This window comes from Pundamilia nyererei, unplaced genomic scaffold, assembly GCF_000239375.1.
Source record: "Pundamilia nyererei isolate P.nyererei 1_Seehausen unplaced genomic scaffold, PunNye1.0 scaffold00082, whole genome shotgun sequence".
Lineage (NCBI taxonomy): Eukaryota > Metazoa > Chordata > Actinopteri > Cichliformes > Cichlidae > Pundamilia > Pundamilia nyererei.
Window position 1 is genome coordinate 1,400,900 of NW_005187483.1, and position 27,688 is coordinate 1,428,587.

Genomic DNA, 27,688 nt, shown 5'->3' on the forward strand with positions numbered 1-27,688 from the left:
GCCTACAACCAATTTAGAATAGTCAGCTAACCAATCATACGTGTCTTTGGATGGTGGGAGGTAGCTAGAGTATCCAGAAGAAGCCCACTCAGACACAACGAGAGCATGCAGACTCCATACATAAAGGCCCCTGTCTGGAGTCAAACACAGGAGCTTTTTGCTGTAAGGTGACACTGCAAACCACAGTACCACCATATAATAGGGATGCTAGGGATAATAACAAAAATGTTTAAAATTTTACAGTAAAATGTTGGTGAGACATGAGATAATTTGCTTTATCCTATAAAGCACCATCCAGTGCTATGACCTTTTCATCACATTGACCACAATGTTTCATTTATGACAACTGTAATCTGTCTAATCTGATCTAATCTCTATCTTGTGTTGAGTATTATAGTCTATATTGGCAGTAATAAATGGGTGTATGCTAATGTTTAATAGGCATTTTAAAAAGTGTTATCATTTCCGTGAAGCTGCCCTGAGACCTTATATAATTCAAAGGATGAAAACAGGAAAAGCCCATTTTGTGTGTCCTTAGGAGTATCTATGGGAGGATCTGGCCAGTAAGCTTTGGTTTTGTCTGGCAGGCTGTGGTGTTGTGTAGGTTGTCATAGTTAATATGGGGTTAAGATGAGATGGGTGGAATAATAACGCTGACATAACAAGGTGTGGGTGAAAATGAAGAGAAGGTAGAGTCAGTTGTCCCTTCCCAACAGAGGTTGAATGAAGCAGAAGCATGTTTCAGCAAGAGCCAGCATTTGTATAAATGAAAAGAGAAATTATTTCTCAGATTATGCACACCGCTACTCCGACATCATGGCTACAGGGATTTTGGAAATTCAGAGTGTGATTTTATAAAACCTTGAAGGCACTCTTCAAAGGTATAAACTGGGAAGGTGTGGTGCAAGAGATCAAATTGGGAGGAGTTTCTTTTTTCAATTTTCTAAATATTCAATATATCCATGTGTCTAAGAAATCCCTGAAGTGAGGTTTAATTACCCTCCAAACGACCCCCCCCCCTCTCTTCCACCCACTGTTGTTGACTGGCTCGGCCGGTTATGTAACACATTTATGCCTTGCGCACGTGGCTACAGTCATTATAAATGACAATATGTGGACGGATTAAACATTACCATCCACCCCTGAAACCAAACAGCCCGCATTTCACCTCTAAGGCACAGGATAAGAGTGAGGTCAATGAACGCTGTGGCCAATTAATCGATTTTCTACCGAGGAGCTCGCACTCATCCGTTCAGTCCCGACCATAAAAACCAATCCAGGGATTGAACAGGACAGTGTGTTTGCTCTTAACTCGATCTGAGGGTACACTCAGTTCAGCGTGACCGGTTGTTGGTTGTGTCATCCTTACCAGGAAAAATGCATTGAACGGGTATTATTCGATGGGCCTCCTGGCATTTATCTCAAGAGGGCAATGAGCAAACACTGATTTAAAGCAAAGTTCATACACTCGTTGAAAATGTTAATTAAAAAAATAAAATAAAAAATGAATGCGATTGGATGATCACTCGGATATCTTCTGAATAAAAAAAATTAAACCACATTTAGAGATGCAAATTATGCGCATATTAATCGTATTGTTGTAATTCCCCCTCTCACCCCTCATATGGTACCACCACTAGACTGACCACCACTCTCTCTCTCTCCCTTTCCTTCCCTGTCTCACGTTATTCCCCCTCCTTCATCTAAAAGCTGTCATCCTGAGCGGTACTGAGTCGACGGCTCAATCCCTAAACGCCCGGATGAGAGCGGCAGGCGACATTCAGGGCAATACAGTCGCATGAGTCGACCGACTGGAAGGCAACCAGTCCAGGGGGGGACGACAGCGAGTGCAGGAATCTGAAAATTTTCGACGCAACCCACGAAGATCGCTGTGGGAAAAATTCAGACAGAGACAGAGGCGTGGAGGCGAAGAGGAGCGGCGCGTTCCCCCCTCCTCTTGCGGTGTCCTATTTCGTTGGTAAGTACATTTTGCCCATTAAAAAAAACCCGCTGCACATGTGCCTTTTCCTCTTCCACGGGACTCGTGTCTCGTTTCGCCACTTTCCCTGCGCGTTTGTTGTGGTCTGCGTCCCCGCGGGCTGCGTTTAAGGAAGAAGAGGCCTGGTAAGTAGCAATATAGCGGCAAAGAGGCATGTGTGTACATTAAAATGGGCTGCAGCAGCTCACGGGCACGCTACGGTGATTCCGAATTGTACTCCTGTTACGTTGACGGACAGCGCCGCGAACGTCACATTTTACCGTGAGTGGCAACATTTTTGTTTTATTTCTGTGCGCTCGTTCCTGTTGTTGCTGCTGATCGCACGCGACAAAACCAGTGAATGAAGCTACACGTGTGTGTGACTCCACATCTGAGAGTCACCAGCTCTTATTCACTGTCCGCTCTGAACCACCGTAGCCGGCCATGGCTTGAATTTGAGAGCTGCTTTCAGTGCCTGATAAATCATTTAGTTGTTAATCACACGCGCGCATTTCTCCCAGGGCTTTTCGTGAGCAGACCAAACGCTGAGGACAACGGTGGTCTCCACTGGGCATGCGCACTACCGCCCCCTTTGACCTATAATATTAATCAGTTGAGAGTAGTAGTAGTCTGTCCTGCACCTCTCAAAAGTGCATCGGGTCGCTTCTCCGGTTTGTTGACAGAACGATTATTGAGTGGAACATCAGGCGAGTGAGTCGGGCAGCACAAGCAAATAAAGCAGATCCTGTTATTCACGAGCAGAAATGAATCTGTGATGGCAAGCTCTGTAGCTCAAGGCAAGCCTCATTGTCACCATGATGACTATTTTCCAAAGAGAAATATCACAGGGCTGTGGGAAGAATAACAGAATGAACTGGGCAAAACGCTACAGACTGCTTACTCAGAACAAAAATATCACAGTGTAAAAATACGCCATCACAAAATTACTGAAATGTCACGCAAGTGAAAGTAAGATAGTAAGCAAACATTATGCAAATACTCAGAGGTAGGAGTGCCAAATAAAAAGTCCCTGGTAATATATTTTGGCTAGGCTCGTTTTTTTTTTTATGTTTTTTTTTTACGTAAACTATTTTAAGTGTATGTGAAAACAAATAAAGTAAATTTCAAGTACCTTAAGTTGGGCACCAAAGTGTATGCACTTAGCTATTTTCATAGTTAATAAAAAGTGCTGATTGTCATATTCTAGGCAAATCCAGTTGTCCTCTTGTCTTCTTTAACAATATTTCACTACGTTAATGATATCTGTTGCTACTGCTTGCATAGGAAGTGGAAGTCACATATTACTTATGGACCCATGATGCAGTTTTCTAGTTAATCATTAGTCTGCGTGCTATGATAAGCAGTGGTGAGAAAGGGGCAAAAATATCAGGGTCTGTCACTACCTTACGTGTTTTCCATTCTCTGCTTTTTCTCCTATATGGTTTTGGTAATAAAATATTAGATCAGTGCTTCGCACAGCAGGGGTTATAACCTGGGAGAATAAAATGCTCTGATTGCTGTGTCTATTCTAGCTTTATCGGCATTAAGACAGATATGGAAGTGCAGAATGATAAGATACGCAGATTAATGACCTCCCTGTCTTTCTACACTTTTATCCTGTTTGTAAACAAAAGCACAACCAACCTAAATGTCCCTGGAGTGAGCTAAAGTTATTTATTTATTTATTTATTTATTTAAATGTTTTTCTTAACTACAGGGTGGAGAATGCTAACAAATATGGTACAGAGCAGGGAAGGGTGTTGGGTAACGGTTTGGCTTGGTACTTGCTGTTCAGGGCGTTTGCACCCATGTGGTAATAATGAAATGGTAGTAGAATTTGTTTGCTTCTCTTTACACCATCCGGCCATTTTTGTGTCTTGGATTAACTTTTTTAATAACATGAACAGTAGCCAGTCTACCTAAGCTGGGCTCACTGGCTTTCACGCAGTTATGCAGGGATTTTAAAACGTAAAGTCCTTACACCTTCGGCTGTGGGTAATCTGCTGCTTTAAAGCAGTCTGATTTACTGACACAGGGAACATTTCAGTTCAACTTCTGTGTTTGAGCGTCAGCTTCTTTTTTTGTTGTACTTATTTACTTGACAGCTTTGGAGAGAAGAAAACATGTTAGTGTGGTTGGACTTCTTTTGACAAAGCTTTTATTAAAGAGTTCCACCACTATCTAGTCGAGTTAAGGTGCGTTCACGGAAACATTACGGTCCACTGTGTTTATGTTTGACTGTACTTTGACCTGCCTTTTGTGAGTGTAATCTTTTTTGAGAGAAAAAAAAACAATCAAACCAAAATGATTCACACTAAATTGCCAGTTCCGTGGCGACAGGGTGCAACCACAGCCTAGACCACATGCTCAATAGTCTCTCTTCTAATGGTTAACCACATGCTCCATGACAGACACCGAGCACCTCATATTTAAGCTTTGCAGCTAAACCTTGTTTAGTAGAACTTTTGTGTGGAAATTAGCCATCAGTGGAGGAGGGCGGGGGGTGAGCCGAGTTTTTATGCATGGAAGAGGTATGTGTACATTGCGTAATGTTTTCATGTTCAACAGTACACTGAGTGAGCAGGCTGGTTTTCGTGGCTGTACTTTTAAATTACAGTTTGTCGTTTCTAAGAACTTTTTGCCCTCTGCGACTTTGCTTTTAGTTCCGGTTCAATGTTATTTTCCCCTGAGGCCTCTCGCGATTACACAAAAATATTTTCTGTCAGCAGGCAGGCTACAGCACTTCATATTATAGTCTCTCTTCATGGAGGAGACCTTCATGTGTTTTGATTGAAGGTGTGATAAAACTCTGAGATTTTTTTGTTAGATTGTTTTTTGTTTTGTTTTTTAAAGTAAAAACCAAACCTGATTTAAATTTGGCTGGTTTTCCCTTCAAGGTTCCTTCCATGTCGTAGAAATGCACGTTCAGATTGCTCCTGTTTTGTTAGGATCGCTCACTTGAAGTCCCACTCTGCCCACTTGCAGGGATATTCACAGGATGTGAATAAACTGTGTCAAAACAACATTTCTAATCATTTCATTTCATTGGGGAAGCTAGGTGCCGTCAAAGGAAGCCAAAGCAGAGGAATTGTGCCAAAAAAAAGCCTAATGGTATGTGATAAAGTTAAGGCTGTTTGGACTGAATGTTCTCTGTCCGATGCCTCAGTGCGTCACAGGTTAATCGGTACTGACAGTCCAACCCTGGTGGATACATTCGCAGTAGAAAAAGACTTGTGTGTTCTTTTACCTTGGATACTTTGAGTATCCTTCTACTAATGTTTGGCCACCAACTGGTGACCCAATTCTTGTCACTAATGATGACATTTTATATTAAATTTGGGTCAGAGTGACACAACATTTGAGATTTTGTTTTATGTACATATTTGAGGTCAACAGTGACCCTACAGGGAATGATTTAAGTGTCGTGGCAGCTTTGGTAGTTATGCAGGGCTGCACAAGGAGGCATTGTTGAAGGGGATAAGCACTAAATTTGAATCAAGTGGGGTTTTTAAAAATTTTTAGGTGAAGTCTTATCTTGTTGAAATAGTGACTGCTTTTCAGATGCACAATGATCTTGGTTAATATACAAATTGCTGCAGAGTTGTCACTGTTGTGCTGACAGCTTGTTTCAGCTCCAACAGTTACTTTTAAGTGTTCAGAATAGCAAAATCCTCATATTTTACATGTCATTAACAATTACTTTGTGGAAAAACATCTACTAAATAACAATAAATGTCTTAATATTACAGCTGGAGTACAACTAAAGCAAAATATTTTTTTTGAATTATTAATTAATCTACAGGTTATTTTCCCAAGAAATGTTTTTGCTCATATGTATTGCAGAGGACAGTGAATCAGAATTTTGCAGGGCCTCCAGTGGCACATTGTTAATAGCAGCCTGAAACCAAGCAGTTTTTATTATTTTATGATGATGTCAAAGAAGACAAAGGAAACAACTTTAAATTAAAATTCTTAAACAAATAATCAAACCCCAATTTTTGGGAATTATAATTTCTTATTACTAGAATAAAATAAAGCTGTACCGTGTTAATATTGTATACATTGATGGCAGTTACACACAGCTATCAGAATTCTGAATTATCTCAGATTTAATTTGGATTTTCTTACATAAAAAGACTAAATTAGTTTGACCTTGTGTGTCAACATGACCTGGAATAAAAGACAATGATAGGAAAAGGTGCTCGCCTCCTTTCAACGATGGCTGCCCACCGTGCAGTCCGGCCCTTCTGCCAGTGGGTGTGTCTGCGTCGCTGTGGGCAGAAGGGCAGTTGGCACCGGGGCTGGCAGCTTCACAGTCAGAGAACAGTCTGTCTTTCTGATCAGCCCACCTCGCCCTCCGAGCACAATCACCCTGTTATGTCTGAACCCTCCTTCGCCATGGCAACATCACATGATACCACTGAAAGAGCGAGAATCTTCATGCTGTGTGTGTGTGTGTGTGTGTGTGTGTGTGTGTGTGTGTGTATGCGTGCGCTACATGCCTGCTTATGCCAGTATTGCTTAATCCATGTTATTGCTGAAAACCTGGTTAAGCATATCATCAATCACGTGTCTTCTTATTTTTTTAGCTAAGGTCATAACATGCATAGGACAGAAGATGACGGAAAGGTTTGCATGCAAGTGTTTTAAGAGGACACAGAGGAAAACACACTTTGGGGAATCTGCTAGCTATCAGTGATAGAGAAAGAAGACAAAAACAGATCGAGCAAACTTCAAACTTGCCTTTTTTTAATTGTTTAATTTAAGCTGTGCCTTAGGGTCAGGGGGCCATTAAAGCTTGGGATAATAACCCAAACCATTTCAGCTCTTGGACTATTTTACAACCATCAGTTCGGTTTTACCTCAGTACTTAACCAGATTTTAACCATCAGGACGCAAAATACTTGAGGCTGCAATTATACGTTTAAATATTTGTGGCTAGTACACATGTATATGTATGCAGCTGGTTTCAGGGAACTTCTGTCTCCTGCCAAGTTTAGAGCCATAATGCTCATCTATCCGCCTTTACTGCTGTCATGTAGACCTTCATTCTTAGAAACCATAAGTTAACCTTAATAGCTCTTAATGCTGAAATTTTTTTTCCGAGAACTCGTAACACGACGATTGTGGTACTTTTGAAGGTTTCCTCGGTCTTCTTCACAAATATCAGCATTTACTGACTCACTTCTTTAATCGTGCTGCCAGCCGTAGGCTTCCTGTTAGTTTTCCTGTTTTGGTTTCTTTAAAGCTGGAATCTCTCGTTTAAATTGTTAAGGGTGGTGCTTACAAGAAGTTATTGCCTCCTGAACCTTTAGATTCTTCCCATGAGAAATGTAAGCCATTCCATCAAACAACAAAACAATTAGCCATATATTACACTCTGGTATTTTACGATAGCTGTATCATTTTCTCAGTCCTGTTGTGTGCTTTTTTGGCCCTGTTTGTGCACTCCACTCTGCCCATAAGAGCGGTTTTGTAGTCTTTCTGGTGGCCTTCTGTAAGCGGCAGGGTCTGTATCAAAGCGGCGTCACACAGAGCTTCTCTTGTTCGGATGTTGGCCTTGTGTTAACTATGCTAATGGCATAGCATGACAGGCTTACTGCTAAACTGTGAGGCCTTGCAGTTATATTTATGGAAAGTATGCATTTTTCTCTTCTTTTCACTCATGTATGTTTCTCAGGAGCACAGTGGGGCTTGCTTGACATTAATGTGAAATCATTTCGCCACTAAGCCCGGAGGCCAGTTTGAAATTTTGGAAAATGTTTGTTGGCACAGCGCTTAGGGAAATCTATTTTTGTTATTTTGGGGTAATGTGTCTGTGACAAATTGGGTAAAATTATTGAGAATTGGCAGATTTATGTTGGTTGCACAATTTTATTTTAAATAATTTATATTTTATTGCAGATTGTATTTGATTTAAACAGGTCACCTCTCATGGTAGCGTATCGCAGTTTTCTCCATTTTACTCTGCTGTGTGGCGAAATGTGTAAGAGGTCTCAGATATGAATGAGAAACGTGTACATGTCCTGCTTATTGCTGTTGTGTCTATAATGTTGCCACTTATTTGTATTTGACTGTACGAATGAGGCAGGGCTCCATGTAAGGTTGAGCAGCTGGCAGACTGGTTACTGCATACGCTCATGTGACACGGCTATTTCTAGCCAAATCATTCCTCCTCCCTGCTGCCTCCAGCAAGTGCAAGAGCAAGTGGTGGATACGTGACACCTCAGGAAGCCGTGAGGTTAGAAGGTGGGGGCAGTCGTCATAGTCCAGTGGTATCTATCCAGAGGCCACTTTGTGGGATGGGGATAAGCTAGGTAGGACATGACTTGATGGCCAATTGAATGTCTTCAGTAGAAAGGTAAAGGTATGTGGTCGGAACAGGTTGAGACTGTTGCCACAAAGTTGTAATTTGTCAGACAGCGTTTGCACATGTCACTGGGCACGCTGGAAATAAACACATGAATTGTTGGTTGACACACATCCAACGTTCTTGTTGGGAAGATGTAAAGATATAAGGCGATTGATCAGTTCTGCTGCTTACTTAAAAAACCTTTCAGAACCTAAGTCTGTTTGTTGTTCAGTGTCATTTCTCAACTTCAGTGCCACTTGGATAGGTTGTGGTATTGAATGTGATGTCTTAATAGATGCTTCATCATTTCTTTCTTTCTGTGCTAACATTGCTGTCTTTCACAGACAGCAATATTAGATTCAATATTTACATTTAATAGCTGGATTCTCATAAGAATCCAGCTATTATGGATTCTCTCTCATGGATTCTCTAATCCATTAACAATACACGGGGCATTGGTTTGGAAGCCACAATGTTGCTATCTTGAATACAGTAGCCATGGTAAAGCGCCAAATGGGGCTTTATGTACGTGGCTAGAGACCAGCCACATAAGTAGTACCTTATGAGTTACTATAAATTTAAATCTCAAAAATCAATCTTTCAAACTATATATGACTGTAATATTTGTACAAAAGATTTGTGTTTCTCATTATGTCATTCTCCTACTCCACTGCTCTCTCTTTTACCTCATGTCCACTTCATTCTCTTCTTTCTCACCTCTAGCCTCATTTCCTGAACTGAAGCCAAGGCTCTAATACATGAAAACATGCATAAACATGCTTATTTATTCCCGATATTTTTGTAATTACTTATTGTCAGCAGATACGATGTGACCCTCCTCTCTCTCGATAGCTGACAGCCAGCTAAACACAAACAGCTGGTTATAAACTAACATCATGCCAGCTAATGTTAGGGTCAAGTGTCCTAACAATCACACTTTCCCTCTGATAAACAGTTTGATTAGATTCCCAATGAAGATGAAATCAAACGATGTTGAATCAACTTCAAAGAAAGTTTCACTAATGCCAGCTAACAGTAGCTAACAATAGCTAACAGTAGCTAACAATAGCTAACAGTAGCTAACAATAGCTAACAGTAGCTTAAAGGGGCAAAAAAAGGCAGCTCTTATGGACACAAAAGTTCAGGATAACTTCCACAGTTCACCTTGGTATCATTGTCATCAGACAGAAGTAAACTTCATTGACTCGTATTGGGCTCCTTTCATAAGGTTTTGCAGCCTCCTCCAGCATAAATAGACCTGTACGCCTAGCATATTTACAGCTGAGGTAAACAGCAGACTGACGGTCACACTGAGATGAATGGTGGCCAGAGTTGTTTATTCTAATTATGCACTTGAATTGTAAGATGTTAGAAAATAGAACTCAGTTGATTCCGATCAGTCAACTGACATCTATTAATGATATTTTGCACATTGTACCATTAAGATTTGCTGTCATCTTGTGATTCCCGTTTATGTTTTGCATTTAATTCACGTGATGGTAAATGCAAAATTTCCTGTGTTTGCTCATGCCAAGAACTGGTACAGTATAGAAAACAATGAGAATTTGTGTGAGTTAACTGGAATCTCAAGCTGCATGTTGCAACTCTAGTATTGACAAAAATTATCAACAAATCCCAAATTTTAATCATATTTTTATCCAGCCATTTTACTCAATGATTTGTTCCACGGTAAGCACCAATTTACTGCCATATGCATAATTTTTAAGTCTAAAATAGTACTGAGGGAGTACTGTTGTGATCACATATAATTTCACTGAATCATACCATTAAGCTCTCACAAGCTGAGACTACCTATTACAATGTTAGGTGGCATTTTGTACACTTTACGGACAAATTAATCAGAGTATTCAAACGGAGTGGAGGATATGATTGTTGGTCTAATACAAGTCTGTTATTTTTAATAATGGTTAGTTGTATAATTGGGTCTTCTTTAGATGTGTGACAGAAACAAGAGATAATTTTGGAACAGAGTGTGGGCACAGAATACACTCCTATTGTGAAGTAAACCTGATATCAGTCCAGTAAACCAGCGGTCTCCAACCTTTTTTGCGCCATGGACCGGTTTATGCCCGACAATATTTTCACGGACCGGCCTTTAAGGTGAAAATAAAACTAGTACTGGTACCGAAAAAAAGAAGATTTATTCATAACACACGTGAAAAGACCCAGGAAAACCGAGTTAACAATAAACGATAACAAAATAACGCTAAAAACCGTGAAAACCATACATTTCACACCCGAGCCTCAACTCTCGCGGCCCGGTACCAAACGACTCAAGGACCGGTACTGGTCCGAGGCCCGGGGGTTGGGGACCGCTGCAGTAAACTACAGGAGGTTAGGATTAAATGTGATTGAACAACTCGGAGGGTTCCTTATACTGAACAGGTGATGACATCTTCATAATGTTTATCACATTCCAGCCCTGCCCTCGGTATACAGCAAGTAACCGCTATGGCCAGCAGCCTACTAATACTTAGAAGGCTTACCCAGCTCCAGTCTGAACTGTAGTCAACAAACCTGTCTACATAATCTTTACACATAAACACGGCATCTTTCAGAATACTGTATATGATATTAGAAAATGTTTACTAGGTGTCTAGGGCTGTGTATAATCTGTAAAACCTGTAAAACAGAGAGTTTTCACATCTTTAGCTCTAATATAATTTGAACTTGCGCAATAGAATCGTGTCTTATTGAGCTTAAGTTCAGGAGTTTTAAAGTACATTTTGAGCTTAAGAATATTTGATTTTGATAAAAGACAGGGTTATATTTTTTTTCCTAAAAGCTGGTAGGCAACTTTTCAAGGAATAGACCACTGATACAAATGTCTGAATGTCAGAGTTAAACTTGCAAACACATCAAAGCATGGCTGTGAGATCAGCTCCGTTAAAGCCCTCTTTTTGAGTCCTGCTGGCTTTTGGGAGATGTTTGCTTAAACAGTTAATGGGAAATAGCACTTTGGCGTTCTTACTTGGACAATTTTATAACCTAATTATATTTGTTCAGCCAAGTGTATAGTCAAGAGGACTTTTGTTTAACTGAAATCCCTGATTCAGAAGCATGGTAAGTTGCCATTGAAGCTAGTAGTTGAAAAACTTACTCAAAGTATTTAAAATTCTCCTACTCTAGAAAACTGAGAGTAGAGGGGGGATGGGGGGGGGTTGGGGATTTCAGCTTCATTGCACCCCCTACTGGTTGGGCAAGATGATGTTCTGATCTGGAGCCATGGATGGAAAAGTCTTGAAGAAATGAGTTATACCAACAAGATTAGAGGTGACCCAGGCAGAGCTGCCCTCCTCCCCATCCTACCCTCCATCACCGAAACACCAGCAGACCACTTGTCACAACGGCTTTCCTTCAGCACCAGGCATGCTGTGACAGCATTCACACACAGAGAAAGTAGCGCATGTCACACACAGCCTCCAAGGATGCTGCCCCCAAAAATATCGCTCCCTGGAGTGTGCACGGCAGCTGTATCAAAATATTGTGTGAAATCTTCTGACAAGGCTGCGCATATCAGGACAGATAAATAATTTGCACATTTGTGTAGAGAATTGTTATCAGTTTTGATTGCAGGTTCTTCATTTAGTCCGAACGCTAGGACACTTGTATTGAGCACCTGGGTGTGACCTTAGCTTGCCCCACAAATGCAAAATTGAACACACCTCCTTAAAGTTGAAAAGTGCGTTGTGTCTGTGTGTGGACGCCATGTGCCATGAATGTGCGGTGCAGCTTGAATATGTGATAACACTGGCCACACTGTGTTTACTGTGTAATTTTCAGATTAAGCCATTTGTTCTTTCACAGACGTAGCAACGTAGACCAACATCTCCTGCCATGCAGTGCTCTGTTGACAGTCCTGGATTCGTGATTGTGATTTTGTTTATGCACGCATTTGTTCACTGGCAGCGGCCTGCCTGTGGACTGTTCCGTCTCTGTTGTCATCAATCATTCCAGGAGATAAACAGAGTATTTGTAGTTCAGAAACGTCTGAGTCTGGAGCTGCTGTGTCCTCAGCTCCCCTTAACTAAGACAATTGAGATTCAGTGCAGTCACTAATATATCACCATGGTTTTAGTGAGGATACACTTAATTTATGGATTTTAAAAACAGAAAACGAAAAATTCAGACATAAATAAAGAAATCTGATTTTGATAAATCTGACTGCAAATTCACGACTGATGATGGACTGACCTTTTTTCTCTAATTTAGCATTTGTTTTCCTGTCTGCAAACTTAAGTTACGTCCTCAGTTAGCTTTTTTCCTCTTAGTTTATAAAAATACAGTTTTTTTGTTGTTGTTTTTTTTAAACCCCTTGATGCGATTAAAGCCTGCTGCTGAAGTTGTCATGTGAAAATCCCCTCCCTGTTGTAAACAGTCTAAGTACCATTACTGCAACTCATTCTTAGGACAAAGACATTACCCATGGCTAATGCTAACTACACATTGTTGAGCATTACTCTCAGTTTTCAGAATAACAGCAATGGGGTAATGCACCAATTCACTGACTTGCAGATGTAATCTGTCAGGCCTCGTGCCTTTTCTTCGATTGTGTGTAAGCCGTGTACGCTTGGGTCGACATGTAGTTAATTACACTGTGTGGCTGTACATGCATCTATGCAGAGGCCTGCCATTCCTGTAAAGTGGTGCCAAAGTACAGGACCCCACGTACCCCTGCCACCGCTACGTCTGTCACTACGTGCGCGCAGCAGCAGGCCTAATCAAAGCACTTCTGTAATAGTGTTAGCTGTGTCATGTGCTGGAAGCCAGGATTAAGAGCAAGAGGGCACGGCCACTAGATGCAGCTTAGGAGGAGCCATTCTCTTTCATTCTCTTTTTCCTCTGTCTCTCTCTCTCTGGCTTTGTCTTATACTTACGTTTAACCTCACATGCGGTGGCTGCAGCCATCCAAGGTCACTGAAGTGTGTTATACTACAAATACTATAGATTTAATGTGAAACAAAACAAAGCGCTTTCATAATCCTTTTGCTAAAAAAAAAGTACCCACAGCTTAAAGTATCTGCACGTACACGTACTGTTTATGTATCCAATAGTGTCCTCCTTTAACCTTTCTACCACACACTGTTCCACTGGCGGGACACTAGCACCACATAGAACGTTCCCGAACAGCTAGCACTACCAAAAACATCACAAATAGGAGCATGTTAGGTGAATCATTTTGTTGTGCTTGTGTTCTACACATATGTTCTCATACTTTTTATTAGGATACAGAGAAAGTAAGAGAAATTCAAACATAAACGGTAAACAAAATTGGAGGGAAAAATCATTCTCCCCTCCCAAGCAAAGAGCTTTATAGTGAATATTGTTCTGGATCCTGTGGCACTCAGGACCACGAAATCCTATGTCAGCATTTGCTTAAAAGGCCTCCATATTTGTCTTTTCGCATTACATAACAATCCCAGAGGTTTTAGATCTCCACTTTGGAGACCATTTGAAGTTTCATGGGTCACTTGGCAGCTTTAGTGTAGACAAAATACTGAGGCGACAACATGCTTTATTCCCACTGGTGTAAACATGGACCAAAACATAATTTAATCATGTTGGTATGTCTCATTTTTCACTGGACTCTTTCGCCATTTTTGCCCTACATTTCCAGCACTCACTTATACCGGCACCCACTTTGTCCCAGTAACACAGTTTAATACCACAGAACATGCCAGCAGTAGATTACCAGTCTCAGCGGTCAAGAAAAAAGTAGGTAGGCTGGAGGTCCTGGCAGTGCTATGTGAGTACAGAGCCAGATCAAAATTGTTCTGCTTCCACATCTAAAAAGAGGAGAGGGTGGCAGGGGGTCGGCACAGGAGTGAAGAAGGAAGCAAGGACAGGGCTGAAGGGGATTTGTTTTTTTGCTTTTGGGTACCTATGCTGATTCGTGGAAAAGAACTGGAGCTGTTCGGACAAAACTAAGTACGGAAGGGAGGGAGCAAGGAGGGGAAAACGGAGAAAGGGTCAGGGGTAAGATGACTCCTACACTGAGGAACATGGACACAGATGGCAGAAAGTGAAAAAAGCCAGACTGCAGCCTCAAAAAAGGCCCCAAATAGTTGGTAGGTACCAAGCCTAATTGTGTCAGTCACATGATATGAGGGCTTGCCTGAATAACTGGCCCTCTTATTGTTAGTAATAAATTGTTGGCTCTTTTTTTTTCCTTCTTTGTGGCACTGTTTGATTGGTCTACTAAGATCCCACTTGTGTGCATGGGTTATTCTCAGAGGTGACTAATAGTTTCTGCTTGCCTAAAAGCATTATTCTGAGCACTCCATCCTTTGTGAGCTGCTATTTTAGCCTTGGTGGTTTTTGTGCATTGGGTACATGGGTTATTGTGTGTGTCCTTGGCTTTAAAGTCCCAAATTTATGAACTTCAAGTATAGAAAGTATAATTATTGAAGTTATTGTGACGTTTTCTAGTTTTTTTTTATGCATTCAGTCAGTATTTCCTTTAAATACACTGATTTTATTGATCTAAGTTAATTTCCTTATTTGGATGCCTTAGAAACCTCAACAAGGGCGAGCAGTGTTAGGTTCTGTGCAGTGTGTCTGGCTGTTATTTAAAACAGTCATACAGACGCTTAAATAGGGATGAGTCGCTTTACTTGGTTTGCCATTTCTCAGTAAGGGTGTCAAACCCATGCATAGTCTCCACTGAAACCAGAGAGAGCTGACCTTAAGAGTATTTAAACCTAAGCCTTACACAACATTGAAAGCCACAGGGGGGCTCAATTGTTTGCTCTTGCACCAGAGCTCGGTTTAGCATTGATAAAGGCTTGGATATTTGTTAGGTGCATGAGAATGTCATTTTAAAACTGTTTCGAAGATAATTGCTGTCTGAGGGTTAGCCAGAGGTAATTAAGCGGCAAAAGCTTTCATAACACAGATGCAAATCCAACGGTAACAGGGGCCTTATTAGAGACTGTGATGAAAATTTTGTTTCTTTCTCCTCTGATAGTCCAGGAAATGTATTCGATACTTTTGGGGTAATTGGTCTGAGAGTCTCAGTACTACCACACTGAGTAATAGTTGTCCAGGCTTTTGTTGTGTCCATACATAGCAGACAACTTGGCAAAGAACGCAAATTGTATCTTTAGGTACTCTGTTACTACCAGTCAGTCACAAAAACACAAAATTTGTTCCAATTTCTTTAGACGAATCTATGAAAAATGCAAAAGATAGCAAAGACTTGACACAGGACCTGGCAGGTGTATCTGACTCTTCAGTTGCTCCATCTGGTGTTCACTGAAGCCTCTTCAGAAAATGGTCTTGGTGGAAGGGTCGCTATCAAGAAGGCATCCCTAAAGAAGGGAGAGAAAAGGTTGAGGTATCCCAAATTATGCAAGAACAAGACTGAAAATCAGTGGTGACAGGTCTTTCCAATGCGGCTCCAACAACATTCTCAAACAATGTTGTTGGAGATCTTGTCAAAATTTATGTTATGTACACATGAAAGTACCGTCAGATTTCGATCCAACATGCAATAGCATGTGAAAAGTAAAGCACACCTGGATAGAAAAACACACAATGGTGCACTTTTAGCCATGGACTGGCCTCACCAGAGCTTGAACCTCTACATTTTTGAAGCACTGTGGGATCTTTTAAAGTCCTTCAAGAAGACTGGAGAACTATTAATGACGACTAGTTTAACCCTTTAAAACCGGTCCGAGCGGGCACGCTCCGTTTTGCGTAACTATTTTTAAATCTCTGTAGAACTGGAACCACTTAAGGTAGCACAATATTTTTTTTTGCATATGAAACCGGAGGAGTTGTACTTACATGTTATGCCATTAGCTTGTCCTAGGTCATGGTTTCCTTCCACATATAGCTTTGCAAAAATTGCATATAAAGCACTGGCAGCAACAAAAACATAATATATTCCACGCTTTGCCGATCCGATCAGCTGTTCATAACACTTCCTAGGTTGGAATAGACACCAGCGCGAACTACTGTATGTCCGCCATTACCTGCCCGAAACCGAAGTGACATCATTTTCGTGGAAAAAGTAGTTTTTTACCTTCAGGGCCTTATAAGCCTTTGCTGGTGTTTTTAAAAGTCATGTTTGACTTTTCTGAATAGTTTCTGGGATGCTTAGGACTCAAATTGCACTGCTGGAAATAGTTAATTGTGATGCACATGCAGTTTTTTTTGCAAATTTGCATTACAATATTTGTTTTAGTTTTTCCTGCAGTATATAAAAATTGGTGTTTCTCAAAAATGAATTTTGTATTTACAGTTTTTAGGAATAAACCTCTTAAATTTCTCTAAGTAGAGATTTATATAAAAAACAAAACAAAAACCATTTTCAATTTTTTTTGCAGTTTATTGCACTTTTTGCAATTTATGTAGTTTCTATTAATTTAATGCATACATATTATTAAAATTTGGGCTATAATGGTTGTATTGATGTATAGCAACTTGAAATGCTCCCAAAAATGGCATTACAACATGTAAAAATATAAGGATAAGCTCTGGCGGAATTGGTTCTATGGTAGGTCTTAAAGGGTTAAGAAAGCCTGCCTTGGAAAGTTCAGACAGTGTCGAGGGATAATGTTAGTCATACTCAATATTAACTTTCAAGGTTGATAGAATTATAGAAACTCTGTTTTTGTCTTATTTATTGTATTTCTATGTATGTTTGGACATGTTTCAATAATTCACTGCACCTGTTTCCAATTTTCCTGGCAAAATATAGAGGAACGAAGGGGGACTAAAGACCTTTGCACAGAACTGTATGTTCCTATTTACACCTGGTATTAAAATACACCTTGAGATATCAGATTACAGTGGAAAGTGCTAAATAAGTGTAAATGACCACCCTGACTCATTTCAGCGCATGAAGTCCAAACACTTGCTGAAGTTGTCGCATATGACTACCTGGTGTATAAACTACAAATGCATCGTTAACATGGACATAAGAAGAAAAGATGTCCCGAGAAAGGACATGGTGGTCCTTCATCTTGTCCTCTACCCTTTTTGCAACCTGTGAATGACTTTGCCCTGTCATTCTCCTCATACATGTATATTAGTCCTTGAAACATTGTGCTAGCACTCGCTAAAATATAATCTGTTTCTTCACTGGTGACAGATGCATGTAACAATGGTGCACTGGACCCTTTGACATTAATGAGATCCAAACACAAGTGGCACAGGTTTAAATGACGATGTGCCTCTGCTGTCCACTTGTGATCCAGTCACCCCGTACATATTTTAAAACCAAGTGCAAAAAGAGGTCTGTCAGACCTCTTTAGCATGCACCTCACCTCTGCTCGATGGTTGTGGGTTGAGACTACAGCCATTAGCTAGAGGATAGGCCGCCCAATGTTCAGAAAATGTTCCTGGTTGCATTGCGGGAAACCTAAATACCAAAGTTTGACATTGAAGAAATGTGTGGAGAATCTTTGGTTCTGCTGTAAGAATTTTGGCACTTTAAAAAAAAAAGGCTTATCAGCATTTAAAATGGCTCTATGTGCTAAATCGTTGGAGTAATCTTTTTGTGGTACATTTTGCAGCGGATATCCACATTCAATTGAGGTTAAAGGTTAACTCTGAGGGATTTATTACTATTGACTTTTTGTTGTTCGTGGCAACGCTGTGTTAATGTCACAAAATCCATTCATAAGTCATCTTTGCAGTGTGTTGAATGCCCCATAAAAGCAGTCCCCCTTTCAACAAAATACTTTACTGTAACCGAGTTTTGACCAACGCAGCTGCATTAATGCATCTTTAAATTTGAAACGATGATAGGAACTCGATGCTGTCAAGTTTTATGTAATAGTGAAATAAAGAGAAAATGAACATATTTTTAGAAACAAAGTTAAGAGGGGATTTTATTTCAAAGCAGTCTATCTTGAGACTTTAGTCATTGTGCAGAGATAGCAGAATCTCTACAAAAGTAAATCTAGCAAAAATCTCTACTGGAGACTATTTATTTAGCTGTGTGCTCGCATAAATTTTTGACAGATTGCCTGTGTGTTTCCATCAGAAGCAATCTGAAGAGTTATTCACTTCTTAACAACCGGACTTAGTGCTGCAATGCGGGGAGAAAATAAATAGACTTAGTGAGAGGATTTATGAAAGTGTGTGTGTGTCTGGTGAACCTTTTGAAGATGGTGCTGAGAGCGACATGCGCTGTTGTTGTCATTCTTAAGCGACCCCCCTCCTGCCCATCGACGCTGACTGATCATAGGACTGTAGCATGTGTGTGTGTATGTGTGCGTGTTTGGGTTCTAAGAGACAGCGCCTCCCTGCTGCGAAGTACAGAGTCAGAGGCAGCAGGTGCAGCTGACGCAGATTGGCTTTTAGCAGGCAGGGCCAGTTTGGGGGACAGAAAGGGAGAGAATGAGCTGAGAGGCGATAGAAGAGAAAGCTCAAACAAATACAACATCAGACCTTTGAACAGAACTGGATAGATGAGGTCACCGTGTTTTTAGCCCTTGGACAGTATGTGAGGAGGAAGGGAACAGGACCCAGAGTGTGCTGTGGAGGCATCTGACTTATTCTTGGCTTCAATGGCGCATGTGAGTAATGATTTAAAAAAACAAAGAAAAAAATCCACACAAAAGATTTTGTGAAGGTTAAAAGAGAAACTTTTTAGGAAGCAGGTAGTTTATTGTCGAGCCAAATCTCCAATAAGTTTAGAACAAAAACCTTGCTGGTCGTAGCCAATTAGAGTTTGTTTCCCTGTAAAGTCATCTCAAGTATAGGATTTTTCTTGCCATTCTTCTTGTTTAATTATCAGTGACGTGTTGAGGAACTGCTGAAGCGATGCGAACTCTGCGGCTTTGCATTTAGTCGCCTACATCAGCTCTGGCCTGGGCTCTTCATTGTGTCGACGAGAGCCCCTATCTCTGCCCGCACAAGTCAAGTGACATAAAGACGCACTGTTCGGCGTGTCTTTGAAAGGAACAATTGTGGCAGAGAGAGAAAGGCAGAGAAAGTGATGGTGCTGAAATGCTGTGCGCTCTTGTGTGATAGGCTTCTGTATTACAAAGAAAAGTAGTCCTGTCTTAGTTCATTTCATTATACTGATTATTCTGCAATAACAACAGCTAGAGATGACAGTGTGCGTTCATCTGTGCATCGTTTTCTAGTATGTGTGCATAATAATAATAATATTATTATTATTATATGAATCGGTCTGCTACTTGCGTTGGGATCAGAGTGATGAAGGAGAGGGAAGTGCTCTGAATGCCCTTCATCTGTCTGAATGCTTTTCCCTGGCTGTAAAACACATCCACGCAGGTTCAGCTCCTCTTCTTCTCCCCCCCCCCATTGCTGGCTGTCCTCCTCCACAGACATTGGCCGCCTCCCCCCTGTCTGTCCATCCTCTCTGCACTCAGATAACCAGTCAGTGGTACACCTCTTCTTCTACGACATTTGTCATTGGTTGATGTGTGCTGTGAATGCAGATAAATTCCTTTAAGAGGCAGTCTAGACTCAGCTGGCTGTGCTGCTCTCTCTCTCTCTTTATCTCCCTCGCTCTTGGTGGTTAGCTCGCGCCGTCCTCTCTCCTGCAACACCACCACAACCTGCCGATTCCTCAGTAAACCTCTTCTGCTCCTTCTCTTCCCCTCTCCTCGTTCATCATCAGTTTTCTTCCCGTCTCTCTGCGTAATTTTATTTCTGATCAATCACTCGCCACTCTATTTCCCAGTCTGTTTTCTTTTCCATACTGCCATTTCCCTCTGTCCCCCTCTACCTCCCCTCAAAAAATACATTTCGTCTTTGACGTTTATTCATTTCCACCACTGTCCCATCTCCTCTTGATGTGAAGTGTCATGAAGGTGAGTGGTGCTGTTTTAAAGGATTTGATCTTTCTGTACTTGGCTTCCTGTTTCTCATAGTTTTGTGGTATTAAATATAATCTCTCTCCGTCTCTTAACTTACTGAGCCATCTGGTAGATGCGAGCATCCGGTGTCCTTGAAGGCACTGCAGTTGCGTATGCTTCAGGTATAACAATTAGCCAGCTAGTAGGATGCTGCTGTGAGTCATCATCTTGACACTAGATGTATGTTCTAGTTCTGTTTCTTTCAGCATGTGCCTAGACAGGATGAGAGGAAGGGGAGGGGGCTGAATCAGTGTGAGGATAGAGGAGCCGCGTGTCAATGCAGACTGTAGCTCGTGACACAGTGTTTTGCACCAGCTGTGGCTGTGGTGCATTGGCATCTCCGGCGGATTAATGATCACTGTTCAGCAGTGATAACAAACAGTTAAACTAATCACTGGAAGTAGTTTGCACAGAGGCTTCGTGTTACAGTCCATGGCACACAACACGTGCGGCTAGGGGCCGATGCTGTAACAGGTGAAACGCTCTAGTAGTGTTACAGGTTAGCTGGCAGTCTCTGCATTTTTTGGGGTCAATAAAAAGTCTAAAAATCAATATTTTATTAAACAGCTATCATCCATATGTTTATAAGAATGTATCAGATGTGTGAAGGAGTACAGTTTCGGCTACAGATGGCAGCTATTGAATAGAAACCCACTGTACACCTGCAAATGTAAGATTAGGTGTCAAGAATTGATAGAGGCCAAGAAGTGGAGCGAAGCGAGAGTGAATTGGCATCTAGCCTCCCCAAGAATGATGCTGCTGCTCTGTAATTGCTGGACTGGTTTAAAAAAAACATTCCAGAAAAAAACATTTTCAGGTTTAAATGTTTCTACTTTGCTTAATTTCTTCTGCACAGAAAACACGAAGACCCACTTTAGCCTTGTTTGCCCATGTTGTGTCATTTCTGAGTTTGTGCATGTGTGTCTGTGTCAGTGCTCTCATTATGGATACTGTTTGGCAACCCACATCCACAGGAAGAAAATGAGTCTGCCAGAAATAATCCTCAAGAGCAGGTTGCTTTACGGAGTCACTTTCCAGTGTTTTTATTTAGGGTTGCTTTCTTAGGTACTCTTGGCGCACCGTTGCTGTGCAAGGCCGTGGTTTGCTCTTTGGGAACAATTACACAGTCGCTCAAAGATAAAACCTCAAACTGTTAGCGGACAAACAAGGAAGGAGGAACTGCCGGTTCATCTCCTTGGACTGACCCTGGATCCAGAAAAATATCTGAGCTCTTATTAGTTCGTGATGTATTTTTGAAAATTAAGGCAGTGTCTCCAAATGTACCAATGTCCTTGTTATTTCAGTTTCATTTATTCTTCAAGCGTACGAAAGTGTTGCAGGGGTTAGCACTGTAGCTAACTGTTCAGTTCATTTCCACCATCAGGGCAGGGTCTTTGTGTGGGGAGTTTTTCTGTGTTTGTGTGGGTTCTCTGGCTTTAGTTAGTGGAGTTAGGTTAATTGGTAATTCTAAATTGCCCTTAGGTAAATGTGAGTGTGGGTGACCATAAACTAGGCTTAAGTATGGCCATGTACCAACTGGAAACATTTTGATGCAAAAAATTATAAAATTTCAACAGACAAAACAAGCAAAATGAAGGTATTATACATATGATATAGGGCTGTGCGATATGACCAAAATCTCATATCCCGATATAAGAATTCTATCGTCCGATAACGATATAAATCACAAAAATGTAACATTTTCTGTAAATTCTGTGAATCTCGGGCAGCTCGACTTGCGGGAAGTGTTTCCAGCTGCGCGTCATGTAGCTGCAGTCGAGTGTTTTAACCGATGCATGAAACGATACACTTTTAGACATAAGTTGTAAAGGCCGCCGTTTTCTTTGCGTATTTATTACACAGCGTGCTGCGGGGAAAAGCCTGTTCTAACGTTTGAGTCTAAGGTTTCTTTTTTAGCACCTGGCGGCTCTTTTTTAATTCTCATCCTTAAATAATCTGCTCTTTCACGTGATTCAGTTTATTTTGAAAAGTCTCAACAGGATCTTGAGCTTTATTGTGAAAGGTTTATGTGGAACATAAACAAGCGGACACGATGCTGTTACCGTAGTTGTTGCTAATCACAACCATAAAAACAGGCGCTTGTCAAATAAAATATAAGAGAAAGAGAGAACTTTAAGAAATTAATATAGCCACTACAGTGACCATCAAAACCATGAAAAAATATTGCCGTAAACAGTTTATTTTGCGACACCACGAAACAAACGATAGCATAAAATGAAACGATAGACGGTTTTATATCGTCATCCGATATATATCGTTATATCGAACAGCCCTAATATGATACAACATCCTTTGTGGAAATGGTGCCTGTTAATCGACTCTTCATACTCATCTGAAACTATTCAGGGCCACTGTATCCAGAATTTTCCCTTATAATTCCAGCATTTCTCAGGCACATTAATCGTGACCTGAATATTGCTCTTGCTCTTAAAAAGTCTATCAAAGTCACCTCAGTCATCCCTGGTGGTCTCAGGATCAGCACCTTGGAGAGCGGCAGCGGCACAGTTTTTAAAGGTTGTAAATGATTCACCTGAGCTGTGTTGGAAACGGGATGCTTCATTTCAGCAGATAAAATCACATCATATAAATATGAGCTGGACTTCCAAGTTTTTTTGTTTTTTTTTAACTGACTCAGTGTTTTTACCGAAATGGCACCTATGCATTAGTTTCCTTAACAAAGCGGGTCAGACTCCTTCCTGTGTGCACCTTATCTCAAACATTTCTTCTAAGTTGTTTGAACAGTTACATGATTTCCTCTCTCTGCTGCCAATTTTCAAATTAAATTTTGTATGCTACTGTTTCATCACCTGGTTACTTCCCTGCATCCCAACGACCTGCAAAATAGAAACATCACGGAGTTCATTCTTATCCAGGTAACAAAAAGCAATTGCAATTACATTTGCAGTGCATCAATTTGCATTGTGGTTCTGCTCCGTCCTTGCTTCTATTTTATTCTGCTAACACTGAGCGCATATTTTACATGAATTATTCATTGATTGTTACAAGTGAATTACAGAAGGGCTGCTCTTGGTAAATGGCAATAAAATGGAAAGATAATAGGTTGTATGACACACCATGCAACGGTTCTTATTTTCCTTTCAGGCAAAAACTGTAAAGATTCATTCTGAAGGTCATGTAGCCAGACAGTCCATTTAGCTTGAATCACACACATGAATATGAAACTGAATCTCTTTGCTAAATGGCTGGATCCAAATCAGTGCATACTCAGGTCGTGGTAGGATTATTGAGTTGTGTTCAAGGACGTGGGGTCATCTGTGAAAAAGCGTGATCGTTCCTGCCCCGCGTCTCAGATGTTCTCAAAGTTCAGTGCAGATTTCGCTGCCGTCAGATGTCACCAGTGAGAAATCAGACATGGAGAGCAGCAGGCAGGTGTTTGTTCTGGAAATGCGCTGTACTTCGGTCATTTTTAGCAGGCGTTGTCACGGACATCACAAAGTGTCGTTGTTTTTAGATTTTATATACACAGCTAGGAGTGGCTGTGAGTGAACTTCAGTCTAAGGGTCGGTCATGTTGAGTTTCTTTTTTTAGAACGTACTCAATAAAATTATGACCAGCTGACCTAGAGATCACACCCGCGCTCAAATCACTTTCTTATCTTTCTTCCATGTCACCCTAAGGCACAGGACGTTCAGTCTGCTTTTGCTGCAGATGTGTTTGGCTGGACGCTCGTGTTTGACTTTGGTGTGTGATGTGGTCGTCTTGTGGCAGCAGTGCTCCCCGGAATAAACATTTACACAGTCTCTTGTTAGTCCTTCAGACTTTGCCAGAGTCAATACATTGACTGCAGAAAACATTTTTAGAGAGCGCTACTCAATGGCATGAAACAAGCCGCCACACATGGATTCTTTAACTTATTCAATAAAGATTCGGTGAGAAATCAGTTTAGGGTAGCTTTTCATATTGGTGCGGCCTTTATTAAACTGCCTTTTATTATGAATTGACATAATTACAAGCAGCAGATATGAGTCGGGAAGCAATTAAGTAATCAGAGATAAAAATCATGCCCCGCCTTATATTGTCTTTTTTATCGTTCATTATTAATTTTCATTCGTTATGGCGATGGACACAAGTTCACGAGCTTGGTTTCTTTAACTTTTTAATTCATTCAATTCAGTTTTATTTATACAGCGCCAAATCACAACAACAGTCACTTCAAGGCACTTTTATATTGTAAGGTAGATCCTACAATAATACATAAAGATTTGGCCAAGAGGCACTGAACTTGTGCTCAGATGTGTTTCTCTCACTGGAGAGGATTTCACCTCGGGGGTCAGTACATCATCAAGTCATTGTTTACTCATTCTGTTTGAGATTTGGCAGCGTCTGAGCTCTCCTCACCTTCACTTCTGTGATTTTACTGTGAGAAAACCAAGAAATGTGTCCACTTATTTTTCAAATCAGCAGCAACGTAATCATTTTTAGTGTCACTAATGGATCCCTATTCCAGGAGGTCTTGATCAAAAGACAAATTATCATGTTTTTATGTGTTTGTTGTGGTTCTGCAAAGGATAAAGGCTAAGAGTGCGTGACACCGACTGTTCCAGATGGAGTTCTCGGTCGGGAGGAGGGAGCCATAACTGGCCACAGGCTATTTAGAAAGGAGCTGCTTGCCCCCCACGCGAGGAGAATGCAGTCGGTTTATGCCAAGAGCTGTTTACATTTAATGCTTCCCCATAAAAGAACCCCCCCCCCTTCCCACTGGTTTAACCATAGAAGGAAGTAGGCTGTCATTGGTCCCCATGAAGATACAAACTTAAAAACCCAAGCAAAGTCATTTGCGGCATAGAGGCCTCTTAAAGACCACTGGAGGCTTCGTAGTAGGTGGCCTCATCATCTGATTTTAAAGCATGTCACTGTTGTTGTTGTGTTGTGTGTAAGCCTTGGGGAACAGTGGTGAGGTTTTAGTGGATGCGATCGGCTTTTAAACAGGTAAACATGGTAAATGGCCTGTATTTATATAGCGCTTTACTAGTCCCTAAGGACCCCAAAGCGCTTTACACAACCAGTCATCCACCCATTCACACACTGGTGATGGCAAGCTACATTGTAGCCACAGCCACCCTGGGGCGCACTGACAGAGGCGAGGCTGCCGGACACTGGCGCCACCGGGCCCTCTGACCACCACCAGTAGGCAACGGGTGAAGTGTCTTGCCCAAGCCGAGACTGTCCAAGCCAGGGCTCGAACCGGCAACCTTCCGATTACAAGGCGAACTCCCAACTCTTGAGCCACGATCGCCCCTTCTTCAGAACCTGATCATCCACAAACAAAAATTCTTTTTAAATGACTTTAGTAGTGTAACGAATCCAATTATTGAAATACAGCAAAAAAAAACAGAAGAGAGAAAAAATGAAACTGTTCCAGACTAGAACTATACTTTTAAAAATTATTTTAGAGAAAAATTAGGAAATAGGGGCTTAATAGTTTTTTTTTTATAATTATTCACATCAGAAAAGAAGAGTCTTGTAAGTCCGCTCAAGAAATGTATTATAAATTGCTATCTGACCTGCAAAGGTGCAGTGTTGTGAACTACTCCCACCTCGAGCAGCAGTAGAACATCAGCGCAGATGCTGTTGCTGCATTGCAGTCTCAACTTAAACGCACCACGTTTTTCTTTTTTGCACTGCACCAGAGCATTTGGTTCTGTTTGAACTTGTACTCCAAAGCTGGTTACAAAACTCGTGTACCTTTCAGTGTCGCCCGGCAAGCACAATTATAGTGACGCTGAGGCTAAAGGAGCACAGATTGGAAACCAGCTATAATGTAAATCTGGCAAGAAAACATCTACGGGGCTGCCACTGAAGCAACTTTATGACTAACATTTCTGTTTTAACATTTCATAGAATACTTAAAAATTCTCTGTTATCACTGTTGGCATCACTGGGTCGGATTAAAATAATAACAGATGGTGTGATTTTTCTTTTTTTGTGTGGTTGAACATTAAAACTAAGTAAATTATAAACTCCTATCTGAGATTGTCTGAATGTGTGGCAAAGGTTGTCAGCTGCCCTGGTGCGCGGGGATAAAATGATACTAGCCTTTCTAATGTTCGGAGCATTGCTCATGTCTCATTCTGGAAACGGTGATCTTTTTATAGTGTCAGTGCTGACAGCAAACCCTCTGCACGATCTGATTTGATTCCTTTGAAGTGCAGACTGTGATTTCTTATTGTAGATATCTGAGATGTCCTCAGCTTTTCTCACTGGAGTGCACTGGAGTGCTATCATTGTTTCATCAAAGCCAGTTCTGCTTCATCATCATCTATCCCGAATCTTTCATTTATGTGTGTCTCCCCTCCCCTCTCTCCTAGTCCCACCCAGACTTCTTTGTTTTTGGTTTTCTGAGGAAGTCACGGGGAGGTGTTGTCAGGAGGTGTTGAAAAAGAGTAATCATAGCTTATGACACTAATCTGTTTCTGTCTCTCCTCTCTCTCTTTTCTCCGGCAGGTGAAAGAACGTGCAGACCGACTGTCTCACACTAAGCTATGGAATGCTCTCTGCTCCCACCATCACTAACCTCCAATCTTTGGACTGAGCTCCAAACGCTTAGTTAGCGGCTGTGCTTCTCCCCTCAGACTCTTTATAACCAGGGGACGAAGAGAAGGTGTGGGCTTACCAAGTCCTCCGCTAAAAACGCACAGAGCACTTCATCTTTTTTTTTCTTCTTCGTCTTTTTTTGTAGATATTTTAAGCAGGATTTTCGTTTCTTTGCATATTTTTCTCACCTGAAATCATATCAAGATGGATCTGGAGTCGTATCTGTGGATGGTGGTTATTGGCTTCATCATTGCCTTCGTCCTGGCATTTTCAGTCGGAGCTAATGATGTGGCCAATTCATTTGGCACAGCAGTGGGATCCGGCGTGGTCACTCTGAAGCAGGCCTGCATCCTGGCATCCATCTTCGAGACGCTGGGTTCAATGTTGCTCGGGGCCAAAGTGGGAGAGACGATTCGGAAGGGCATCATAGATGTCAGCCTCTACAATGACACGGTGCCCGTGCTCATGGCAGGCGAGGTCAGCGCCATGGTTGGTAAGTTGAATTTGCTCTTACATCCACTGAGTGACGCAGTTGCCGCTAATGTCTTAAGCCTCATTTTAGACATGCAAATCCTTATGTTTATCTGATGGACAGTTTTAGGCCATGCTGGAATAAGCACCAGAGTCAATTTTTCATGTAAAAGCCACAACAGCACTTCTACTAAATAGACCCAGTGATTGTTTTTATTTTTATTTTTTAAATTTGCAACCTGTCGCATGTCTGAATGAAGTTTGAAGTAACTTGAATGTGCAAAAAAAACTTGGATGTCGATGAAATTTAGGATTCATTATTTTATTTTATCCTTTACAAATCACATCAGACTTCATCAAAACTTGTAACAAACACGATTAGTGGAGAACATGCTTGACTTTTTGATGTTATAGCTGCTAAACAACTGTTAACAAACAGGAAACAACCAT

At 41.1% G+C, this 27,688-nt stretch overlaps 1 protein-coding gene across 7 annotated transcripts in view; it reads left to right on the top strand.

The window, feature by feature from the left end:
* Positions 1-1,648: 1,648 nt before the first annotated feature.
* The window catches only part of slc20a2 (solute carrier family 20 member 2), a 42,799-nt gene continuing 16,759 nt past the window's right edge, over positions 1,649-27,688 (top strand). Inside the window, exons 1-2 of one of the 7 annotated variants that reach the window (XM_005738173.1) lie at positions 1,649-1,978; positions 26,678-27,260. In XM_005738173.1, the coding sequence (XP_005738230.1) occupies positions 26,972-27,260 (289 nt within the window). In that variant the 5' untranslated portion in view covers positions 1,649-1,978; positions 26,678-26,971. Of the gene's footprint in view, positions 1,979-2,009; positions 2,125-14,345; positions 14,420-18,610; positions 18,881-19,810; positions 19,906-19,930; positions 20,147-26,677; positions 27,261-27,688 lie in introns of those variants that run through there. The other 6 variants (XM_005738167.1, XM_005738168.2, XM_005738171.1 and 3 more) reach the window with 6 other exon arrangements.